General features: G+C 44.2%; 1 protein-coding gene across 3 annotated transcripts in view; it reads right to left on the bottom strand.

The window, feature by feature from the left end:
- Window positions 1–22,423, bottom strand: part of LOC144811058 (ataxin-10-like) — a 1,101,028-nt gene that overhangs the window by 841,267 nt on the left and 237,338 nt on the right. For all 3 annotated transcript variants that reach the window (XM_078673828.1, XM_078673826.1, XM_078673827.1), the window contains one exon: window positions 698–783. In XM_078673828.1, coding sequence (XP_078529954.1) covers window positions 698–783 — 86 coding nt within the window. The remainder of the gene's footprint in view (window positions 1–697; window positions 784–22,423) is intronic.

A 22,423-nucleotide genomic window follows, 5' to 3' on the forward strand; every position in this document is an offset into this window, starting at 1 on the left:
GAAGTTTAAAATTATAATTCCTCACTTGTTTCTCAATATAAATGCATTTCAGGGAATTGAGCATTTAAAGTTTTAACCAGTGAAAAGTTTAATGTAGTCATACTTTATTATGTCTGGAAAGCCAAAGGGATATTTTTGAAGTGACCTCATTAGATTGTTCACTTCAATCAGTGAGAATTTTCCTTACAAGCCTAATGAGGCTTGTTATCATGTTTTCCAGTCTATTTTCCCCCCAAAGTCCCAGATTGAGCATATGCTAAAGTTTACAACGGATAGGAGTTCATCAACTTTCCTAACTGCATGAGTGTTTTACGGATGACCAACGAATATAAACTCACTTAAAGATCCAAGGCAGTCAAAAAAATTAAGAAAAATCTTTAAAATAGCTACAAATTAAAATGCTATGGTGCAAAAATGCATGTAAAAAAATGATAGTGTTGGATCACTGATTTCATTTACTGTTCCTGGGTTCAAAACCTGAATAGATCAGATAACAGCAATACAAAAGACACATCCAGCCTATACAACTGTGCGAACTAAAGATCACCTGCAAATCCTAGTCCCCACTAACAAAAATTGAACCCATCACTAACTGCTTTTCTAATGACAACAGATCTACAGGTACAAACATTCAGTCAAATTTTAACACCTTTATTATGTGTGTTTAGACATATGCATTTGCATTATTGTACCTTACCCGTAAGACAGGATTCATCCTGGGCAACTTGCATTCCCTGAAGCAACTGGATTAGATAAATAGACTTATCAATGAATCCCAGGTTCCTGTCAAAGAGAAATAATAGTTTTCCTTACAAACAAAAATTTGAATAATTCATTTATTTTAAAAGTTTTACCAGCTTAACGTTTGGTATCTTTGCTTAAGTGAAAGTAGTTTGGAGGAGAGGAAAAGTCATTATTTCATCAACAGAAGGCCAATGAAACTAAATAGAGCAAGCACATTTTGAATTCTATGGAAGAAATACTACATAAATAGATCCACGCAACTTTCATGTCTATGGGAAATGGTGAAAGTGTTATATTACGAACATCTAGATTCAATGATATTTATCTCTGGGGATTTTAACATGCATCTTTTTTCGTGTAAAAAGCTGAATACACATTAAAAAATGTTATCACAAAGGATCAATTGTGAGTTTAGAAAATGTAACCTTAAGATTATGCAAGATGAAGATAATACACCGACGTTTAATAAAACGTGTAGCCCTTCTATAATTGATTACTCCATAATTTCTGAGAAACTTTTTAACTTACTACAAAGTTACCATGTGGTACCAAGGATTGAGAGCGATCATAACCCACAAGTTATTCTTCTCGCTTTTTCTTTTGATTATTTACCAAAAACTAGAATAATCAAAACTGTTTCTACTCCATTTAACCTTAAAAGGTTAATATGGAATGAGAGAACTGAAAAAGATATTTTGGAAGTCCTTTCCCGTTTAATTTAAAATTTCCAAGATGCTACTGCTGAAGGGAAATCTATGGTTGCTCTTTGGCCTTGTTTATGTTCCGCCCTTTTGGCTAACTTTTCTCATTTGAAACCTTCTCAAGGTATAACTTTGAACCCAAAGAATCCAGGGTGGTTTTCCCATTGTTTACTATACCTTAAAAGAAGTCTCAATAAAACAATAAGAACATTGTATAGGAAAGCAAAAGGAACATCTCATTTTGAGATATTCCAACAAATTAGACAATTGAAAAAGGGATACAGGAACGAAATATGGAAGGCTAAAGAAGCATAATACGAAGAAACTTGGTCTAAATTACATTTTGCTTGTAAATCTAAAGATTCACGGTTATTTTGGAGTATTATTAACAATCTTGAATTTGGTAATCATAGAAGTAATAGTGCCAATATTGAAGAACTAAGCTGGGTAAACTTTTTTAATAATCTTAAATCTGTTCCTCTGGGCCCACATTACGATGATAGTAAAATTAATCCTACTCATCATGGCCAACTAGAGATAATAGAAAATGGCGGGTTAGACCTAAGTGTCTATGAACCATTAAGTTCCCTTGATAAAGAGCCATGGTCGGTTGATAAAGTCAAAAAAGTAATAAATAAGATTAGATCAAATGGAGCGCCTGGTCCGAATGGAATACCGAACTCTATTTTTAAAGCAAACTTAAAAGATTGGCCAGAGGTACTAACGCTCCTATTTAATGATGTGCTTAAAAACCGGCTTAATTCCGGAATCATGGCAGGGAATTATTGTCCAAACAATTTATAAAAGTGGTCCCCAGAACAACTCTGCAAATTATCGCTTAATCGCATTAACAGATGTAAAAGTGAAAATATTTGCTAGTTGTCTGCTGGAAGAACTGGAATCATGGGCCATGAGAGAGGATTTGATGCCAAATTTACAAACCGCTTTTAGAAAGGGAGAATCGACTTATATTAATTTAATTTTATTAACATTATTAGGCAAACAAAAGTTGTATATTTGTTTCATGACCTAAAAGCCGCCTTTGATTCTGTGCCTCGAAATGTACTATGGTCGAAGTTAATTAATTGGGGTATATCTAACACCCTTTTAAAGATGATCAAATTATTATACTCCGATACATGGGTACAGATCGAAGTAGGCGACGGAAGACACATGACTCGTCGCCTTGAGACCAATATTGGCTTGAAACAAGGATGTGTCTTGGCTCCTTGTCTTTTTAACCTTTTTATGTCTAATCTTCCAGCCCATTTTAATGATGTTAATTCCCACTCTCCTTCTATGTTGGGTAAAGAGATTAAATATTTACAATATGCCGACGATACCATTTTATTAAGCCAAATTGTCATAGGACTAAAAAGATTAATAGACTCTTTTAACCTATATGTTACACAAAATGGTCTAAAAATAAATTTAAAAAAAAACGAAAATAATGACTGTGGGAAGAGGCAAACTAGGATTAAAAGAATGGAATATTAATGGTTTGGTTATTGAATGTGTAAAATCGTATAAATATTTGGGAATCACATTTGACGATAGTATGTCATTTAGGCAGCATTTTAATAACCTTGAAGCTAAGGGCACACCGCTGTCATTTGCTTTTAGAAAACTGAGAGATAAGCTATTATGCCCAAATTATGATCACTTGCTGAAGGTTATGAAAGCAAAGTTAATTCCATCTTTGGATTATGGTTCCCTTATCTTCCGTGGCAAAAATGCGAAAATTCTTGATGATATTGAATAAAGGACATATAAATCAGTTTTTAGGATTCCCAGATATATTAGTCGTGCCAATATAAGACTAGAATTTGGTCTAAAGAAACAGATTTTGGCTCGACAATCTACATTTTTAAAGTCCTTATTGACATTGTCTCGAGCTGAAGAGGGTTCTCTAGCAAATCAGTGTTGGCTTGAGATAACAAAAAGTGAATATGCGAGTAGTTGGCAAACTTATTTAAATGAGTGTTTACGTAAGGTTTGGGAGATATCCAACTAAAGATGGAATTCCAAAATGGGAGAAGAAGTGGCCGTCCAACCCATGTAGGTTATGTGGGTTGTGTGAGGAAACCCTATTGCATATAGTAACATTATGCCCAAAATTGTTAGAAGAGCGGAAGATCATCTTAAAGCCCATTTTTAATGAATTGGGAGTAAGATCTTGCAGGACTGCAATTATTGTATGTTTAAGTGGTGCTACCATCCTTCTCATTTACCAATTTGTTAAGTTTATTTCTATAGCTGAAAAGAAACTTTGTAACATAGACATTTCTAGTGAAGAAATTTCTGCTATGAAAATTATCTAAAAAGTGGCAATGATATATTGGTTTTAAATGTTTTTAGGGAAAGTGTGGTTAAAATGTATTATTATAAATGTACTGTACTGTATTTAATGCTACTAAATAATAGTGGATTATATTTCATGTACACTTTTTTAATCTGAAAGTTTACTTGACAATTCTAGCTGCTAGCACAAGGCACTTTAATTTCTGCTGCTACTCGGTGGGTTGTATTCTATGTACCATACTGTTTTTAATGCAACTCCATAATGGTGGATGGTATTTCATGTACACTTTTTTAATCTAAAAGTTTACTTGATCATTTTAAGCTGCTAGCACAAGGCCCTTTAATCTTTGCTGCTACTTGGTGTGTTGTATACCATGTAGCCTTACAAAACTTAAAAAGTTTACTTGCAATTCTAGCTGCTAGCACAAGGCACTTTAATTTCTGCTGCTAATTGTTTATTAGTAAACTGCTTATTTGTAGTTAAACTATGTTAGGGCTTAGTTGTAAAAAGCCTACCTTGCAGGGAGGATTGAAGCGGCCTCCAACTCCTGCAAGGAGATTTTCACTATAGTGAGAGAATTCATCTCCCCTCGGTCGATTACATCTGAAGAGGTGCCCTCAGGATCCTGGGCGGCGGATCTTGCTTGTTTTTTTACAAGCAAGATAAAACTCATACAGGACTCTTTTCCATCTGGAGCACCTGCTAGGCCGTTTAAATCTGAGGTTGACATGCTCCCTCTGGCCTCGCATGGCACTACGTTGGCTGTGTTTCCTTCTTTGTCAGCCCCTGCCTCCCTAGTGCTTATGGGCAATTTGAAATCTGGGTCGCCACTGGACCCTTGCCCTGCCAAACTTCTGGGTAAGATCGCTGAAGTGATCAATCCACTGGCGAACCCTCTTCTGAATCTCTCGTTGAGTCAGGGAGTGGTTCCGCCGGCCTGGAAGCAGGCAATGGTCATCCCGCTGCTTAAAAAGCCGGGTCTTGATCCGAAGGCCCCAGCCAATTAAAGGCCTATTCCTTTGCTGCCGGCTCTCGTAAAAATTCTGGAGAAGCACGTTCAGGCAGTGCTCTCCAACTTTTTGGAGACTCACGAGATCCTGCATGCTACCCAGTCTGGCTTCCGTTCAAATCTCAGCACCGAGACCGCGCTCCTTGAGGTTTCTGAAACCATCAAAGGGGTGTTGGATACCGGGGGCAAAGTCATGCTGGTGTTGTTGGACTTGTCGGCGGCTTTTGACACCGTCCCCCATGATGGCCTTCTCGCAAGACTCTATGAGATCGGCCTTCGGGGGACGGTGCTCAGCTGGTTTTCCTCCTTTCTAGCTGGCCGCCGGCAAACGGTCTGGACATCTCCTGACACCGCCGTGATGCCGCCTTTGGAGTCGGGGTCCCTCAGGGCTCTATATTGAGCCCGACCCTTTTTAACATCTTCATGACCCCCTTGGCGGCGTTGGCGGAGTCGTTTGGTGCCCGGATCGTATCCTACGCCGACGACACCCAGCTCCTCTTCTCCTGCAAGAGAGGGGGAGACTTTGATGGGGAGAGTATCCGGGATTGCCTTGGGGCTGTTTTTAAATGGTTCCAACTGAACAGCCTCAAGTGCAATTCCGATAAGTCCGAGGTACTCTTCTTCGGGTGCGACACGGAGCCTAGCTGGCTGGCCTGGTGGCCCATCGATATGTTTCCCCCGTCTTGTTCTTCCCTCATGGCTAAGAACTTGGGGGTTAAGATGGACAAGGGGCTGACGATGAAGGCCCAGATCCTCGGGGTGACTGGTACCTGTTTCGGCCTACTAAAGATGCTGCGGAGGTTTTTACCTTTGTTGTCGGAGGAACACAGGAAGCTGACCGTGCAGGCTCTGATAGTTATTTGTTATTTGTTATTTGTTATTATGGGTTTATATAGCGCCGGGTCACCTACAGGTCTCAGGGCGCTTTGACCACAGAACATAACAACCGAGAAAGAGAAGGGGTGGGGTGCCTAAGCTGGACTAAGTGCTGTTCGGAACAAGCTGGTCTTCAGGGCTTTCCTGAAGCGGAGTAGATTCTCCTCCTTTCGGAGTGTTTCAGGCAGGGCATTCCAAAGCTTCGGTAATACAACCGAAAAAGATCTCCCACCCATTGTGGCCAGCTTAAAACGAGGACATACAAGGAGTTTGGCATCAGAGGACCTGAGATTTCTTTCTGGTCTGTATATCTCGATCCGTTCCTTGATGTAGGTCGGGGCCTTCCCGTAGATGGCTTTGTGGGCTATGCAGAGGCCTTTGAAAACAGACCTCTGTCCAGTTGGTAGCCAATGTAGATCTTTTAATAGTGGAGAGGCATGCGTTCTCCGCGGGAGATTGAAGATAAGTCTTGCGGCGTCATTTAAGACTACCTGAAGTCTGTTTGTTAGTATTTTTGGCAGGCCTAGGTAGAGCGCATTGCCGTAATCTAATCTTGACACTATAGTGGCCGAGACCACTGTGCGTAGCATCGACTGGGAGAGAAGAGGGACCAGTTTACGCAGCTGTCTTAGAAGACCTGTACAAGTGCCAACCACGGTGGAAACCTGGTTGGTCATTGAGAGGCCACTGTCCAGTTTAATGCCCAGACTTTTAACCGTGGCTGCCGGCTGTGGGGTTGGGCCCAGCTCCTGGGGCCAGTACAAATCGCTCCAGGAGGTGCATTTAGATGGTATTATCAGCACCTCTGTCTTTTCCGGGTTGATTTTGAGCTGGTTGATGGACATCCAGTGGACCGTGTATCGGAGTATATCTTGCGCGTGCAACTGGGCATGTGTTGTATCATCTATGCCCAGCAGCAGCTGTGTGTCATCAGCATAGTTGAATACTCGACAGCCCATTCCCGCTAGTGTGTTAATCAGGGGCTGCAGATAAATGTTAAACAGGAGTGGGGAAAGTGCTGAGCCCTGGGGGACGCCACAAGTCAGACTTCCCACTCCTGATACACTATCTCCCATCTGGATTCTCTGCGTTCTCCCAGATAGAAATGATTCCAGCCACTGAAGGGCTAGACCCTGGATCCCAAACCCAGCCAGCCTGTTCAGCAGGATGGGGTGGCTGACAGTATCGAACGCCGCCGATAGGTCTAACAAAATCAGGGCGCTCGGTCTTTTACTGTCAGCCATCCTTCTGAGCTCATCCAGCACCGAGAGCATGACCAACTCGGTGCTGTGGTGTGCACGAAAGCCTGCCTGCCTCTCATGGAGTAGATGGTTAGACTCCAGATAGCTTGACAGAGATTTAAGTACATGCTGTTCGAGTACTTTGGACAAGAAGGGCAGCTGGGATATGGGTCGATAGTTTTTTAAAGCATTAGGATCTCCCCCCACTTTTTTTAACAGTGGTCTTACACGAGCTTCCTTGAAGCCAGTTGGGAGCCTGCCAGTGCTCAGGGATTTATTAAGTGTGGCTAAGATATGGTTCTCTAGGATTGGGCCTGCCAAGCAAAAAATGCTTGGGGGGCATGGATCTGCAGGGGAGCCGGACTTCGTCTTTCTCATCAGTGACTCAAGGGTTAGTGGATCCATGGGGGGAAATGATAATAAGCAGCTAACCGTTGGCTCTAAATCGATGTGCTGCTCAATTAAACTGCACCCCGTGCTTTTTATTTCACGCCTAATAATGTCAACTTTATCCAGAAAATATTTCTGGAAGGTGTCACAGTCTATGCTACTTTCTGCATCTTGGGCTCTTTTTGTAAGTTCTTTCAGAATTTTGAATGTTTCCTTTTGAACATTATTCGCCTTATTTATACGGACCTCGTAGAAAGCAGCTTTAGTTGTCTGGATAGATTTTTTATAGCTACGGAACGCCGTTTTGTATTGTTCGCAAGTGGCTATATCCTTATTCCTTCTCCAGTTTCTCTCTGTGTTACGCAGGGCCTTCCTTTGGTCCCTCAAAGCAGATGTAAACCAAGGGGCTCCCTTTTTCCCACTATTTTTTGTCTGGGGTTTCTCAGGGGCTATCTGATCAATGGCCTTTACCAGATAGTCCATCATGTTTTTACAATCCTGATCTACATCTTGGTTAAGCATTATTGGCTGGGCAATTCCTCTAAGTGATGTAGTCAGCGTATCTTGGTCTACGTTTTTCCACTGACGAGTCAGTCTAGTTTTAGGTACTGGACGTGAGGGTATGGTGTCCAAAGGGATATCACAGTAGATCAGATGGTGGTCTGACCACATACAGGGAAGGATTCCAACTAGTGCCACCCTGGGATATGTGGTCCATATCAAGTCCAGGGTGTGGCCTTTAACATGGGTGGGGGCATTCACAAGCTGGCTGAATCCTAGAGAAGACATGGTTGTCTCTAGGGTGTTGGCTGCAGGCTGTTTCCTATCTTTGTCCCAATGAAAATTGAAGTCTCCTGTGACTATGACATTTCTATATCTAGAGCACATGTCAGATGTGTAGGTCATAAAGGAGTCGTTAAAGCCTGGGGTTGCGTTGGGGGGGGCTCCAGGTTAGATTATGCCAACATTCTGTACCTGGGCCTACCAGAGTACTTGTTGCAGCGGCTCCAAGTCGTGCAGAATGCGGCGGCCAGGGCCATTTTTGGTCTTAATAGACGAGCTAGCGCTTCGGGTCTATTGCTGACGCTGCACTGGCTACCCATCCGCAAACGGATCGCCTTTAAGGCAATGACTTTGGCCTATAAGGCTCTCCACGCGGTGGGAGCAAAGTACCTCCAAAAGAGACTTGCCTTTTACCATCCGGCTCGCTCTTTGAGGTCTGAATCTTTATTCCTGGCGGTTGTTCCACGTGTGAAGAGAGCGCGCCTGGGCGGCCGTTCCTTCGGCTTGCTGGCTCCACAGATGTGGAACTCGCTTCCGCTCTCACTTCGGGGGGCTTCCAGTCTCCTTGCTTTTAGGAGAGGTCTTAAAACCTGGTTGTTCACCCAGTAGGCCTCTCAGTAGCCTTTTTACTGTGTTCTGTCTTGTTTTTTTCTCCTTTTACTGTGTTATGTTATGGTGAAGTAGTTCTCCTTACCTAAAGCGCCGGGATACTCTTTTTGAGTCACCGTTGCGCTATACAAAAGAATAAATAACATAACATAACATAACAGTTGTAGATCTTGTCTTGGATATAACAGCACATTGTATCTGTATATTTTTAATCTGATTTCGTTTTGGATATGTACTTTGCTGTTTGTAATGATTTTAAGTAATCAACAAATAAATAAATTCACTATCACTACATAAATATCTGTATTTTTTCACTACATAATTATAGTATGCATAGTTGGTCTACGAAACTTCAAATTATGTGCAAGAAATCACCTGCCTGTCACATTAAGTGACGTTAAGTGAAATAGGAAACTAATCGAACGTATTTGTACACAATGAAGGAAAATCATGTCATATTTTTGTAATTAAAAAAGAAAGACCTTAAAGATGAGACAATGTTAAAGTAATAGCAGTACCTATAATCCTGGGGCTCATTCTCAACTGAAACAAGAAAGGACTGCTGCCACTCTGCAGCAGGACCAGAAATCAGTAAAGGAGATATTCTTTGTCTTCAAATTCCACCTGTTCTTCATGCATTTAGTGGCTGGCCAGTAGTGTCTATTGCCTCTGAATTACTACTGCTTACTGCACAAGTCAAGCATTTTTAGGAAGGTAAGTAGCTATGTACTGGGAGGTTAGCCCTGTGGAAAAGTGGGTGGGAATTAAAGGTGTCAGTTGTGGGTGCCGTAGGGAAGGAATACTCTATGTCTTTACCCTGCAAGCCAAAGAGGTGTGTGAAATTTAGCTCCACCCTTCCGCCAATTTGATATGGTGCACATGGGAGTGTACAGTTGGGGATTACTGCTTGATTTTAATGGAAGAAGGATGCTTTTCAAAAGGTTAGGGTGGGGACTAAGTTGTTATATATTGTTGCCAGCGGGGCAGGTTTACCATAATGGCTTTAGAGGTGTTAAGGGGATTTGCACTGCTGCTTGGTTACAAGTTAGAGCAGAATTCCCAGAGTAGCTCCAGCTACCTATAAAAGTAGCTCTCATGTCTGCAGTCCAGATTATTACATTTGAAGCTCTTGCTTGGTTGAATTGATATTTGTATTCCAAATTTGATATGTTTTCATCATAGACAAAAAAAGGGTGTATTTTTCAGCACTTTTTAGCTTGTTTAGAGATAAATGGTTGGTTTTCCAAAATACATATGAAGCTGATATTTTAGTGATAAATCATGTGGCACTGGGGGGGACATTAATAATGTTATTACCTTTGTGCCAGGGGTTGCATCTACGGCTGCTATGTATTACCCATGTAAAGGCATTCCAAACTGACAAAACCCTTTTAAGTTGCTTCTGGAAACTTTGCCTAATGTGATGCTTTGAAGTGATCATTCCTGGCCCAGTACGTTGGATGACATCAATTGAACAGTACCAGGCACGCAAGTATATGGGGGTGTGGAGGGAGAAGGGGAGGAAGTGGGACCACTAGCGAGCCTGAAATAAACAGACCCATGGGACCGCCATGTAACTCTGACAAGTAGACCACTGGATTGGGGGGAAGCCTCTGGGGATCGGAAGGGAATTGCTTGCTCTCCAATTAATCATCTTGCACGGTCCCTTAAGTGTTACTTCTTTTGTTTGATTGCAAGGATTGCGCAAAGTTTCGATGAGGGAGAACTACTCACTTGTCCTGGGGTGTGGGAGTTGGGGAGTTTTAAAGTTATTACTTGGAGAAACTGCAGGGAAAATATGCTAGGCACTGCGGTGCTGGGAGTTAGCAGGGGTGACGCAGATTTTCCCTCTCGAGGAGGATCTACAGGCTGGGGGGTGTGGGGGTGGCACACTGGGTGCGAACTACACCCGTAGATAGAGGCTTGACATATAAAATCATGACCTGGAACGTCAAGGGAATGCACACAATGAGGAAGCAACATTCTCCTACCTGTCCAGGGGGTCCATATTGCCCTGCTACAGGAAACTCATATCCTGGCTCCTGAGGGGGCAGCACTACTTCGTAGATGCCGGGACCGGGCATATTGCACCTCGTTCTCAGCATTTGCCAGAGGGGTGCTGATCTGAATACAGGCAGGGGTCCCTTTCCAACACACTGGGGACTAGGCCGACCTAGAGGGCCGGTACTTAGTGGTCACGCGTCGGTTGGATGGCCAAGATGTGACGATAATGAATATATATGGGCCACATCGCATTCCTGGCCAACATGTCTGGCGTACTAACACCTGTCCTGCTGCATTCCACCATTCTGGGGGGAGGCTTCAATTGCGTAGCGGATCCTAGGTTGGACCACTCCCATCCCCCACTCCAGGACATCCCAACCACTTGGACAGTGAGGGCCTTCACAGAGTGGCAGACAAGATGGGGATTAGTGGACACATGGAAATGCACACATCCAATGGCTAGGGACTATTCACATTTCTTATACGTACTTTTTTGTGTTCCCCTGATATCCAGGCCCTAGTACAGGAAGTGGAATACCTGGCAAACATGATATCTGACCACAGCCACTTGGACAGTGAGGGCCTTCACAGAGTGGCAGACAAGATGGGGATTAGTGAGCACATGGAAAAGCACACATCCAAAGGCTAGGGACTATTCACATTTCTTATACGTACTTTTTTGTGTTCCCCTGATATCCAGGCCCTAGTACAGGAAGTGGAATACCTGGCAAGCATGATATCTGACCACAGCCCAGTACTGCTGTGGCTGCAATGGGGGGGGAGGGGCATGTCATCAGCCCATCTCTACCTGGCAGCTTAAATCGGAGGCGCTGGAGGACCAGGTCTTCCAAAAAGACACTAGAGGCCACATAATTCACTACTTCTCCGAAAATGCAGACACAGCCTCGTCCAGACTGACGGAATGCGGTGCCTTCAAGTCAGTGGTTCAGGGCTGATGTGTGGCGACATCCATTGGCGTGCGTTGCACGCTGGTGGCAGAAGTGAAGGGCGCAGACCGTGAGCTAAGCGAATTAGAGAAACATTCACCTGGGTATCTGGAGAACCTACAGGAGCTCCTAAACGCAAAAGAGAAGGTAACCCCCCAAGAGGAACAACTGAGATGCTTTGATTACAAAAAAAAGACATGGAGCAAAACCATGCAGAGAGAGACAGGATGAGTAGCTTACTGGCCTTGCTGGCCAACCCGACCCGCAGAGGTAACACTATTGTGGAATTAGCAGACTAGGTCGGACACCACCTGTAAGGACAGGAAGTGATAAACAGTAGGTTCCTGGAGTTTTATGTGACTCTATACAAAAGCGCAGGGAGACGCGAGGAGGGAGAGATGGTGGACTTCCTTGCCCCGCTCCCCCTCCACACCCTGACAGAAGAAGATGCACGGATATTGGGGCAGACATTTCTGAACATGAAATAAGGGCGGCCATTAAAGGCCTTGCCAGGGGCAAAACCCCAGGAAAAGATGGGCTCCCCACCGAGTTCTATGCCATTTACGTGGAGGAGCTAGCCCCAAGACTAGCGAAGTTGTATGCAGCGGCCAGAGAGGAGGGAGTGCTCCCCAGGACCACACGAGAGGCGTTAGTAATCCCACTGCTCGAACCAGGTTAATCACCTCTATACTGCTCGGCCTATAGACCATTATTTATGCTTAATTTAGACTTTAAAATACTGAGTAAGCTCCTAGCGACAAGACTCCTCCCATTCATGACTACTCTGGTCCACCCAGACCAGGCAGGGTTTATCCCGGGCAGAAATACGGCCCTCAACATCAGGCGACTGTTAGCCATACTGGATACGAGTGGACGGGAGGGGAGAGAAGGCGCGGTATTCGCAATTGACATGGAGAAGGCCTTGGAGCAAATGCGAGTGGTACAGGGCTTCCTGCAATGGGTACAGCTGGTATATATGGAACTCCTGGTGAGGGAACGAATGGGCTGCACAATAACGGAGCAGTATCAGGTAGAGACGGGGACAAATCAGGGGTGCCCTCTCTCCCCACTGCTGTTCGCTCTAGCCATGGAGTCATTGGCATGCCTGGCTCGGACGGGCGGTAGATATCGAAGCCTACAGATAGGAGGGCATACCAATCACATTGCGCTATATGTGGATGACCTCCTCTTGTTCCTGAACGATCTAGGAGGGGAACTGCAAGAAGCCAGGGAGATGGCTGAGTTTGGGTCGCTATCCGGGGTCAACGTAAATTGGCAGCAATCCTGGCTCTTCCCATTGACGGAGGGCAGAGACCTACTGGATGGATTAGGAGACCTTGCGTGGGAGCCCCGCTGTCTAAGATATTAAGTGTGAAAATGTATCACTTCCAATCAGATATTCAGGAGGGGAATACAGAGGGGGGGGATTGTGAGGTCCCTTAAAAGACAGCATAACCTTCTGGGGGACTCCCCCGCTATCTATTGCCGACACAGTGGCATTTTTAAAGATGATAGCTCTCCCGCGACTATTGTACTTCTTCACCACTTTACCTGTATGGATACCGAGAGCACTGTTCATTTAACTGGACTCACACATGACCTCATATATCTGGGGGACAGGCCGTCGACGGGTGACCTTGGGGACACTGTAACGCCTGACAGAAGAGGGGGGACTTGGGGTCCCCGACTTTGAATCATACTACCTAGCAGGGCAGCGGCAGAGGTTTAAGCAATGGGTAGTTGGAGGATGACACAGGGAAGAGAAATAGGGCTCTTTACCCTGGAGTGTGATGAGCTCCTACGGACCCTACTGAAGGTCAGCGGGGGCCACGGGAAAGCACATCTGAACTGAACGTGGTACAGCGCTGTAGGGGGAGCTCTCCAGAGGACACGAACTCGGGTGCCCTATTCCCAAGACCTCCAATGATGATGATGATACAGGCGTTACCACAAGAGGCACAATGGAGGGGCTTGGAGGAATGGATCCAGGTAGGAGTCCCCAAACTGGGGGACTTGTATAAAGATAAGGTGTTATTGCAGTTCGAGGTATTCCAGGCAGACTGGGAAATACCCAAAGGCCAGTTCCTGCTCCACAAAGCGGTAACGTCAGCTATTAGGAAACAAAGGGGGGTGGGTACTCAGTAACCCAAACAGCATTCCACATGCGAGTATATTGGAACGGTGGGGGGCACAATCGAGGAGGTCACATGTTTATACAGAGCGATTGGCAAGGACTCTATCCAACCCCTGACAACACTGAGAGACCGATTGGCGGCAGTCTTGGACACTCCTATGGAAGACAAGGACTGGGAGAATACACTGGCCAGGATCCCTAAGATCTCAAGAAATGCCTGATATAAACAGATTAATTTTTAGGGCTCGGGCCTAGCGTACACTGCGCATGCAATGTCACACAGCGCGAGTCCTATTCCTGGGGTTTTGAAAATGGACCTGGTTATGTTTTGCATCAGGCATACCCCACCCCGGAACGCATTAACCAATATTTTCACAGAGAGGATGTGGAGTATCCACGATGTGGGGAAACTGGAACGAATATGATGCACATGTTCTGAGGTTGCCCAACCTTATGCACATACAGACAGAAGGTTATGACTGCAGTGTCTGAAATAACCGAAGGGGAGGTTCCCTGTACACCAGCACACTGTCCCCGTAGCCTATTTTCCCAAACATCTAAAAGTTTTTTTGTTTTTTTTTTCTTCTTTGTCCTCATTTGCCACCTAGGTTCTAAATGAGCAATGTACAGGTTGTGCTGCCTCAGTTATTTCAACTGGTGGGGACAGTAATGGAACGTAGACCTCATCCCTCAGCAACAAAGCTTCAACCACAATGATCACTGGAATAAAACCATACAGGGGTCACTGGAGTACAACCAAGATACTGATGAGAGCATATAGACAAGGCTATGCCCAACAGTGGGATTAATGGCATAATCATTGGACCTGGGGGAAAAAAACCCCAGATACTCAATGGTCCCAATTCAGCAGATGCCAGAAAGATGTTTTGTCTGGATTCCCAGCTCTAGCCAAGTCCAACTTAGAGACCTGCAAGACCGATGCATACCAGTCATTAATAGAGGGAGGTATAGAGTCTTTCCATTTCCAGCATATCTCCCTCCTAGCGAGCAGAATAGAATAAAAGATTAACTTCCTAGCCGAAGAGGGAACCCCTTCCAAAAGTCCAAAAATTACTGAAGAGAGGTTCAAGACAATATTGGAGCCAACTGATACTTATGGCATCCCAAAATCGGGACAAGTGAGGGCACTCGAAAAACATGTGAGTGTCTGAAGCGGCCTCCAGCCCGCATCTCGCGCAGGCCACTGTGTTTCCCTGGGTGAATTTAGAAAGCCGAAGTGGTGAGTAATAAGCTCGGTGAATGGTAAAAAGATGGTTCCTACGTAACCAAGCAGGTTTCACAAGGTCCCACATCATTCTACATGAGGAACTCCAAAGATCTTGCAAATTGTAGTTGGTGACAAGCGAAGACCAAAGCTTATCTGGCAATAAGAATACTCCATCCATTTCCACCAAGATTAAATTATACCAGGATGAGATCTCCTTTTTTGCGGGAAGTTTGTCAGCTAAAAGGGTTATAAGATGGCTATACGCACCCAAGGGAAATTTGCCTCCTCGTGGAAGTTGAACAGAGTATGCACAAGACCAGCTGGAAATTTGCAAATATTTAAGCCTGGAAAAATTCGGGCTGATTTTATTACTTAAGCACTCCCAAGGAAGCAGGTCCCCATCGACGAATAGGTCTCCCCACTCCTTCAACCCAGCTTCTCTTATTGGTGCAGCAAGTGCATCCCCCAACCAGGCCGGGCTGTCTGGAAGATCCCACAGAGGTGTCCTTCTTCCATAATACCCTATTTTAATAGCCTTAGATATCTGGGCCCAAATTCTTGCCATACCTCGTAAGATTTTCAGTTTAATTTTTTTTTTTAAACTTGGGATCTCCAAATTTAAAGAGAAAACCTGACTGGCTCACACATTCTGCCTTCAACAACATTGAGTAAATAGACCCCACTCCATAGTCAAAAGGGTTCTTTAATGCGATAGCTGGAAAGCCCAGGCATAAGCCTGAAGGTCCGGGGCAGCGAGCCCCCCCTTCTCCCTGCGCCTCCTGATTTTTTTCCAGGAAATTCTTGGAAGGTGTTTGTTCCAAATGAAGGTATTAATTTCGGACTGAAGTTTTTTAATAAGACAAGGATCAAAAAATAAGGGGATAGTATTAAACAGGAAAGAAATTTTAGGCAAGATGGACATTTTGACAAGGTTGACCATTCCCAATAAGGAAAGCGGAAGATGAGCCCAAGTTTGAAGCAGGTTACGACATTCTTTTGCCACGTTCAATAAATTGTTGGTGCGATCTGAACAATATCCCCTACAATATCCAGGCCTAGATACCGCAACCCCTTTCCCGGCCGGATTCCGGAACTAAAAGAGCTCTGGTCAATATTCCAGGTCATCATCTCGGTCTTTAACGTGTTGACTTCATAACCGGACACCTGCCCAAATTCCGAGGCCAACTTAAATATTGCAGGAAGGGCCGTACATACTTCAGATGTAAAAATTAGAATATCATCGGCATAAAGGGCCACCTTTCTCTCCCAACCCCTATATGCGAACGCCTTGATCTTAACACTGTCCCTCAAACTCTGGGCAAATGGTTCAGCATATAGATCGAACAGGAGTGGTGAGAGCGGGCAGCCCTGCCGCGTTCCCCTCGAGATGTTAAAAGGATCTGATAATACACCGTTGACCAGAACGCAGGCACTAGGATTCTGGTAGAGAAGATTAATTGCCTGGCGAAATTTCTCTCCCACGTTGAACTTTGCCAAGGCCTCCGACAGATACAACCAGTTGACCCTGTCGAAGGCCTTGATGGCGTCCAACGTTAGGACCACCAAGGGAAGAGATTGTAAAACTGCTAAATCTATAGCTCCGATTAAATCAAAAGTTAATTCATAAAGCTGCCGGCCCTTAACAAACTCTCTCTGGTCAGTGTGTAAAATAGTGGGAGCAACTAGGGCCAGTCTCTTTGCCAGAATTGAGGAGAATAGCTTGCATTCCCCGTTTAGGATCGAAATTGGTCTGTACGAGCCACATGCAGTTGACGGCTTCCCTGGTTTTAAGATTACGGTTATGGAAGCATTGTCCCATGACACTGGAGGACGCACCCCTTCCAATAGAATCTGATTGAACAAAATTACCAAAAAAGGGACAAGTTCCTGCTTCAGAGCTCTATAAATTTCAGCAGGAAGGCCATCCGAACCTGGATCAGGTCCGTAACAACATTGACCTGATTGAGGTTAATGATGTCCCTAGACGTCCATATCAGGTCAGCCTTTAGAGAATTCTATCAATCTATCTATCATGAGGACAAGAGGCTGGAACCTGACATCATTAAAGATTGGCTCAGTAAAATCACCCTCCCAAGTCTTTCTGTTGATCAGAGTGAAATGTTAGAAAGTAGAATTTCAGAACATGAAGTGAGGGAAGCCATTCAGAATGCCAAGAAGGGGAAGGCATCTAAAAGTTTTTGTTGGGAATGTACATCAAAGAGCTTAACAGCATGATGAAGGGATAGATGCTAACATATGCAAAGATGAATAAGCAATTTGCTCAAAATGAGAGGAATAAAATGAATGAAAATGAATGCATATATTGAAAAGCAATAGTCTGTTAAAAAAAAAAAGTGATCGTTCCTGGCAGCACTGCACTGGGGTGACCACTACCAGTAACCTTGCATACAGTGGCCACCCATGTAACCTTGTCTGGTGCACTCATTTCATTAAATCTTTATTTCGGCACAAGTGCCATAAAAGAACAATGCATGTATTACATTACATTTCATTGTGTTAAAACATTACAGTAGATTAAAACATTAATTAAAAAACGAAAGCAAAAAATATACAAACAACTTTGGAGCTGATTGGAGCGGAAACATTTCATTCATAGGTTAAATTAAGCAACATCTTATCAATTCCAAGCAGATCGATTCCATTACAATCGATACCCCAATTTTTTCCTTAAATAAAATATAGAAAGTAAGAATCTACTAACACTAAATATTATTTGTTGGGATGTGTTAGTTATTAGGATTCTCAGAGCCTGTGAACTTGACCTCAAGCCTAAAAGAAGGCAAATGGGTTTAATCCATCTCTTTCTTGCCTGAATATAGCAAGGACAGAATAAGAGGATATGTTGCTCGTTTTCGATCTGGTTATGGTTACACATAGAGCAATTTACATCCATTATCGAGGTTCCTACATCACGGTTCCTAGCCCAACGAGCCAAAGTAGTTTTTATTTGTAAATTTCCATATCTAAACTTTAAAAATAAAGTTTTGGCAAGCGGGGGCTCTATTTCATCCATGAAGGTCTCATACAAGGGTTCGTCCTTGAAGTTTAGGAACCTTGAAACCAGGGTCCCACTACTTCTATTACTTATAGTCCTGTTTAATATGAAGCTCCAAAAGGCCCTTTTTAGTACTAATTTGGGGTTGACGGGTAATTGTTCAGGGTTCTCCCAAATTTCAGGGTGCACTCATTATTACAACACTAACAGTATAGGAGCTCTCGATGATTCGTACAGAAAAGGTTAGAGAACCCTGAGTTACAGAAATTCCAGAAAGGGTGGCTTGCATCCTAAAAGAATGTACACTTCAGTGGGGCGAGAAAGCGTTTGTGTTAGTTGAGATGCTCTGGTAAGGAAAGAGTTAGCACTTTAAGGGAGTTAAAGGGGGCTGGTATGATACAGATCCAAACTAAAAGGAAGTGATACATTTAATTAAGATTCCCTGAGCATATAGTATATCTCTCTATATTGTACAATAAGACTTCCAATCATAAATTCAAAAAGGAGTTGAATAGCATTCGATATAAGTCCGTGTTTTTTTATTAATTTCTTATTTCTGCGATTTTCCTCGAAGACTTGTCAAGCATTTCTTCCACTTCCAGATAATGCAATCAATACAGCCTTCCAGATAAAGTAATCAATACAGCCAATCAATACTGTATTGATTGGCTGTATTGATTACATTATCTGCAAGAGTGCATGTGTGTGCTAGCTGTCTCCCCTCATGTACTTCTCTTCATTGCCTTCAGTGGCCCTCTCTATCATCATTGTCCTTCTCAGTCTAGAGTCCTCGAGTTGCATTCTCGACCTATGCTTCTCCCCCATCTGCTCCACACTGCTCTCTCAGCTGTTGCCTCTCCTCTACACCCCGCTCTCTGTATTGCTTACATCCACCAAACCCTCCTTCTCTCATCCCTTGCTTTTCCACCCCTCTATGTGTGTGGGTTCTGTCTCCCCGCCGCATTACTTTCCCCACCCTACGGCGTCCTCTGTGTCGCATCATTTTGTATGTGTGGTGCGAGTGCCTACAAAAACACAATCGCTGCGTCATCTTTTTTTTTCTTTTAGCCCTGTGGCACACCATTTTGGATACTGTACAGCAGGACTAGAAACTATTGGTGAAGGTCTAATGGTTTAGTCAATTCTTGTTTGTCCAGTGCCCTAAGTGGGTTTTTCTGAACGACTACAAAACCAGCAAGTCTTTAGATTCTGTTAATTTCAGCATCAGATTGTGGCGATACAACACTGTATGCTACCACTACACCCCCTCGCCATTATTTTAGACTAGAGCTGGCTATTAAAAAAAAAAAGAAACAAGAAAAAAAAAAACACACCACTGTTATGAAAAATTCCATTTTGAGCTGGAGGTTCAAAGATGTATATGCTTAAATAGAAAAAGTGCATATTAAGGGGGGGGGGGGAAATAGCTCTCGATAAACAGTTACCAAAGGAGGCAATTTCCTAGTTGAGAAACTGACTAACCTTCTGCACAAAAGTCTAAGGCCGTAATTTAGAGGGTATAAACCAAAAAGCCATTAATCTGCCATTACGTGAACATATGCAGATGGTAGGCGTTAGTGCGTTGAATATGCGTTCAATTTTACCTTAACAGTCTTAGATCGTTGGCTATTTGGCACCACAGGGCACTGATTTAAACCCTTCTCTTCTGAAACAAGGGATATGCGGTTGTAAAATGAGTAGCAAACAGAAGTGGGATCTCCAACTTATATCCGTACTGTGGAATATTTAGTGTCACTCAATAACTACCAGACCCTCAAGTTCGACTGCTTAAATGGATTATTCAAAGAGTCAGCTATACCTGTACCAACTATATTTATAAGGTGGTCCATTTGAAGTTAATAAAACACATTTGAACTCTCTGGCAATATTCCAATGTTTCAATGTTATTATACACAAAAAAAAAAGCCCAAGATTTAGCTGCAAAGCCCATTATACAAAAAAATTGAAATTAAGTCCTACGCTGCTGAGTGTGTATTACTTGGAAATGGTGTTCATCCACCTGCATTGTTATGTACTGGACGCGTTTGGCCATGCAAATCTGCTGTACACAGCACAGGTCATTGTGAGCAGCGGAGAAATTAGAGCCAAATTTGGGAGGTTTGGGGGGGCTAAGAACATTTTTCGGGGGGGCTGATTCTCCAAGCAATAGGCAGAGTGGAGCTGCAGGGGCTCTAAGAAGGGGTGGAAAACAACAAAGCCTCATTAATAAGCAAATGGTCTTTTAAAGACGTGTGAAGTACTCGTGTGAGGCTGTGTGAGTGTCCGGGAAGCTGTCTCCGCCCGGGCTGACACACACGATGTGGGGCTGAAGCCCTTTCAGTCCAATGGGTGCTCGAGGAACATGGCGGCGGCAGGCTAGCGGCCGCGATACCCCGCTCCGGGCTCTAGCGGAGCGTTTTTGCTTTTCACTTTCCAGACGAGGGCTATAATCATGCGCTAGCTGGATTGGATCGTGCGGAGATTCTATACAGTCTCTATTTTTGTGATAGTAATAATAATTTTTACCGATTGAGTTCATCGAGAACATCCGAGCCATCAGCTCGCTCTCCTCCCAGTCTCCATGCTTGTGCTCGCTGGGGGCGTGTTTTGCTCTCGCTCTCGCTTGGCGTTCACTCACCCGTTGCCGGCTCAGCCAGCACTGCAGACGCAGATCCGCCCCACGTCGGCACCTTGGAAGTGGGACCGAGCGGCCCTGGAGCACCGCCGAGGGAGGCAGGCACGCTCTCTTCACAGAGAAATTCTACCTGTGGTTGCGGGTAAGGAAGGACAGCAAACGGCGGCAGGTAGAGGCGGAGACACCTCCGAGAATTCCTCGACATCGGCTCCGGCGCAGCTGGAGGTGACGGGAGGCTTTGCAGTGTCAGTTCTGTCTACAAACGAGGTGAAGGGGGCCCAAGGGGCGGAGGAGGAGGTGGATGTTCTACTTCGAGAGCAGCATATGACTAAGTCTGTTGGTCAGTTTGAGAGCCCCGCTGTTGCGCGTTCTGGTCTCAAGGAAGGCATAAGTTCTACGCTAGGGGCCACAAAGCAGGGTATTAGTCCTGCGAAAAATCCATACTCTCTTAGAAGCAGAACCAGTATTCAACCTGAATTAGCTACAAGGTCGACCTTAGTAGTGTCTAGAAAGGGTCGTAGAGGTAGAAAAATAGATAAAGAAAGGAGTGTACAAAATAACCGAGGGGGGCAGTTCCAGAAAAACATAATTTGTTTTCCGCCTCAGTACTGGAGTCCACACAGGCCACAGGGCGGGAGGGTTGGGACAACACTGTTGTAGGCCCTAAAGTAGAAATTCCAATTAGTGCTGCATCCACTAGGTCTAGTGGTATTAAAGGCGACACAAAAAATACGCCCGCTAAGTCTTCTTCATACCTCTCTGCAGAAGCTAAGCCTAAACGATCCAAGAGGTCTAAGGCAACAAAATCGGTCTTGGACCCGGGCTCAAAGATAACACCAACTCTGCGCTCTTACTTTAAGGCAATACCCCAGGTCCTGAGCCTTGCACAGAGCAGCCATTTCTCTGCTACAACACCCTCAGAGGCAATCCTTAGCCCATCATTAGTGGGAAATATGGCCTCTGTCTCTTTAAATATGGAAAACATACTGCCAGCTGCTATGCTGGAAAACCCTGCAGACTTTAATGGTGACAATGGCGGTGTCAATGCCTTAAACCCTGATATGAGTACTGCCGATCCATCTAGTAACACAGGACTGGAAGACCCTGGTCTCCCCGATAGTTGTACCAACCATGTAGCAAATGAAAGTCAGGCATTGGAATCGGACAATCAGTCTCAAGCACTTGAAGTTCACCCAATTCCAGACCAGAATACTCAGAGCACTATACTGCAATTAACTCAGATTCCTCTATCTTTCAGCCCTGAAGCACAGTTGCCACCGGAAGTCATTGTCTCTACCTCACCTTTGGACCTCTCTTCAGTACTAACCATGTTTTCAAATCTGACAGCCGACATTAAACGAGGATTTGAGGAGTCATCTAAAATCCAGAGAGAGATTAGGTCTTACTGTGAATCACTGGACAGCAAAATAGATGGGTTATTTTCAAGGACGGGAGCCTTGGAAGAGACAACAGCAGTAATGTCCATAGAACTAGACAATGCCAAGGAGGAGATATTGAAGCTTAAAAGAGAGGATATTGCACTGGCTGAAAGAATAGAGGTTTTGGAAAACAATGTGAGGCGATCTAATATTCGCATCCTGAATGTACCAGAAGCAAACGAAGGTTCCAACATTAAGGCATACATTATCCAACTCCTAATAAAATCCTTAAATTTAAAACACACAGAGGAGGAGCTTAACCTGGACATTCAGCGGATTCATAGGGATCCATTCAGGCGTACCCCGCAACGCACAAAGCCCCGCAAGATTCTAGTAAATTTCCACACGTTTCAACTCAAGGATCA

The sequence above is a fragment of the Lissotriton helveticus genome, chromosome 1_1 (genome assembly GCF_964261635.1).
Source record: "Lissotriton helveticus chromosome 1_1, aLisHel1.1, whole genome shotgun sequence".
In the NCBI taxonomy this organism is placed as follows: domain Eukaryota; kingdom Metazoa; phylum Chordata; class Amphibia; order Caudata; family Salamandridae; genus Lissotriton; species Lissotriton helveticus.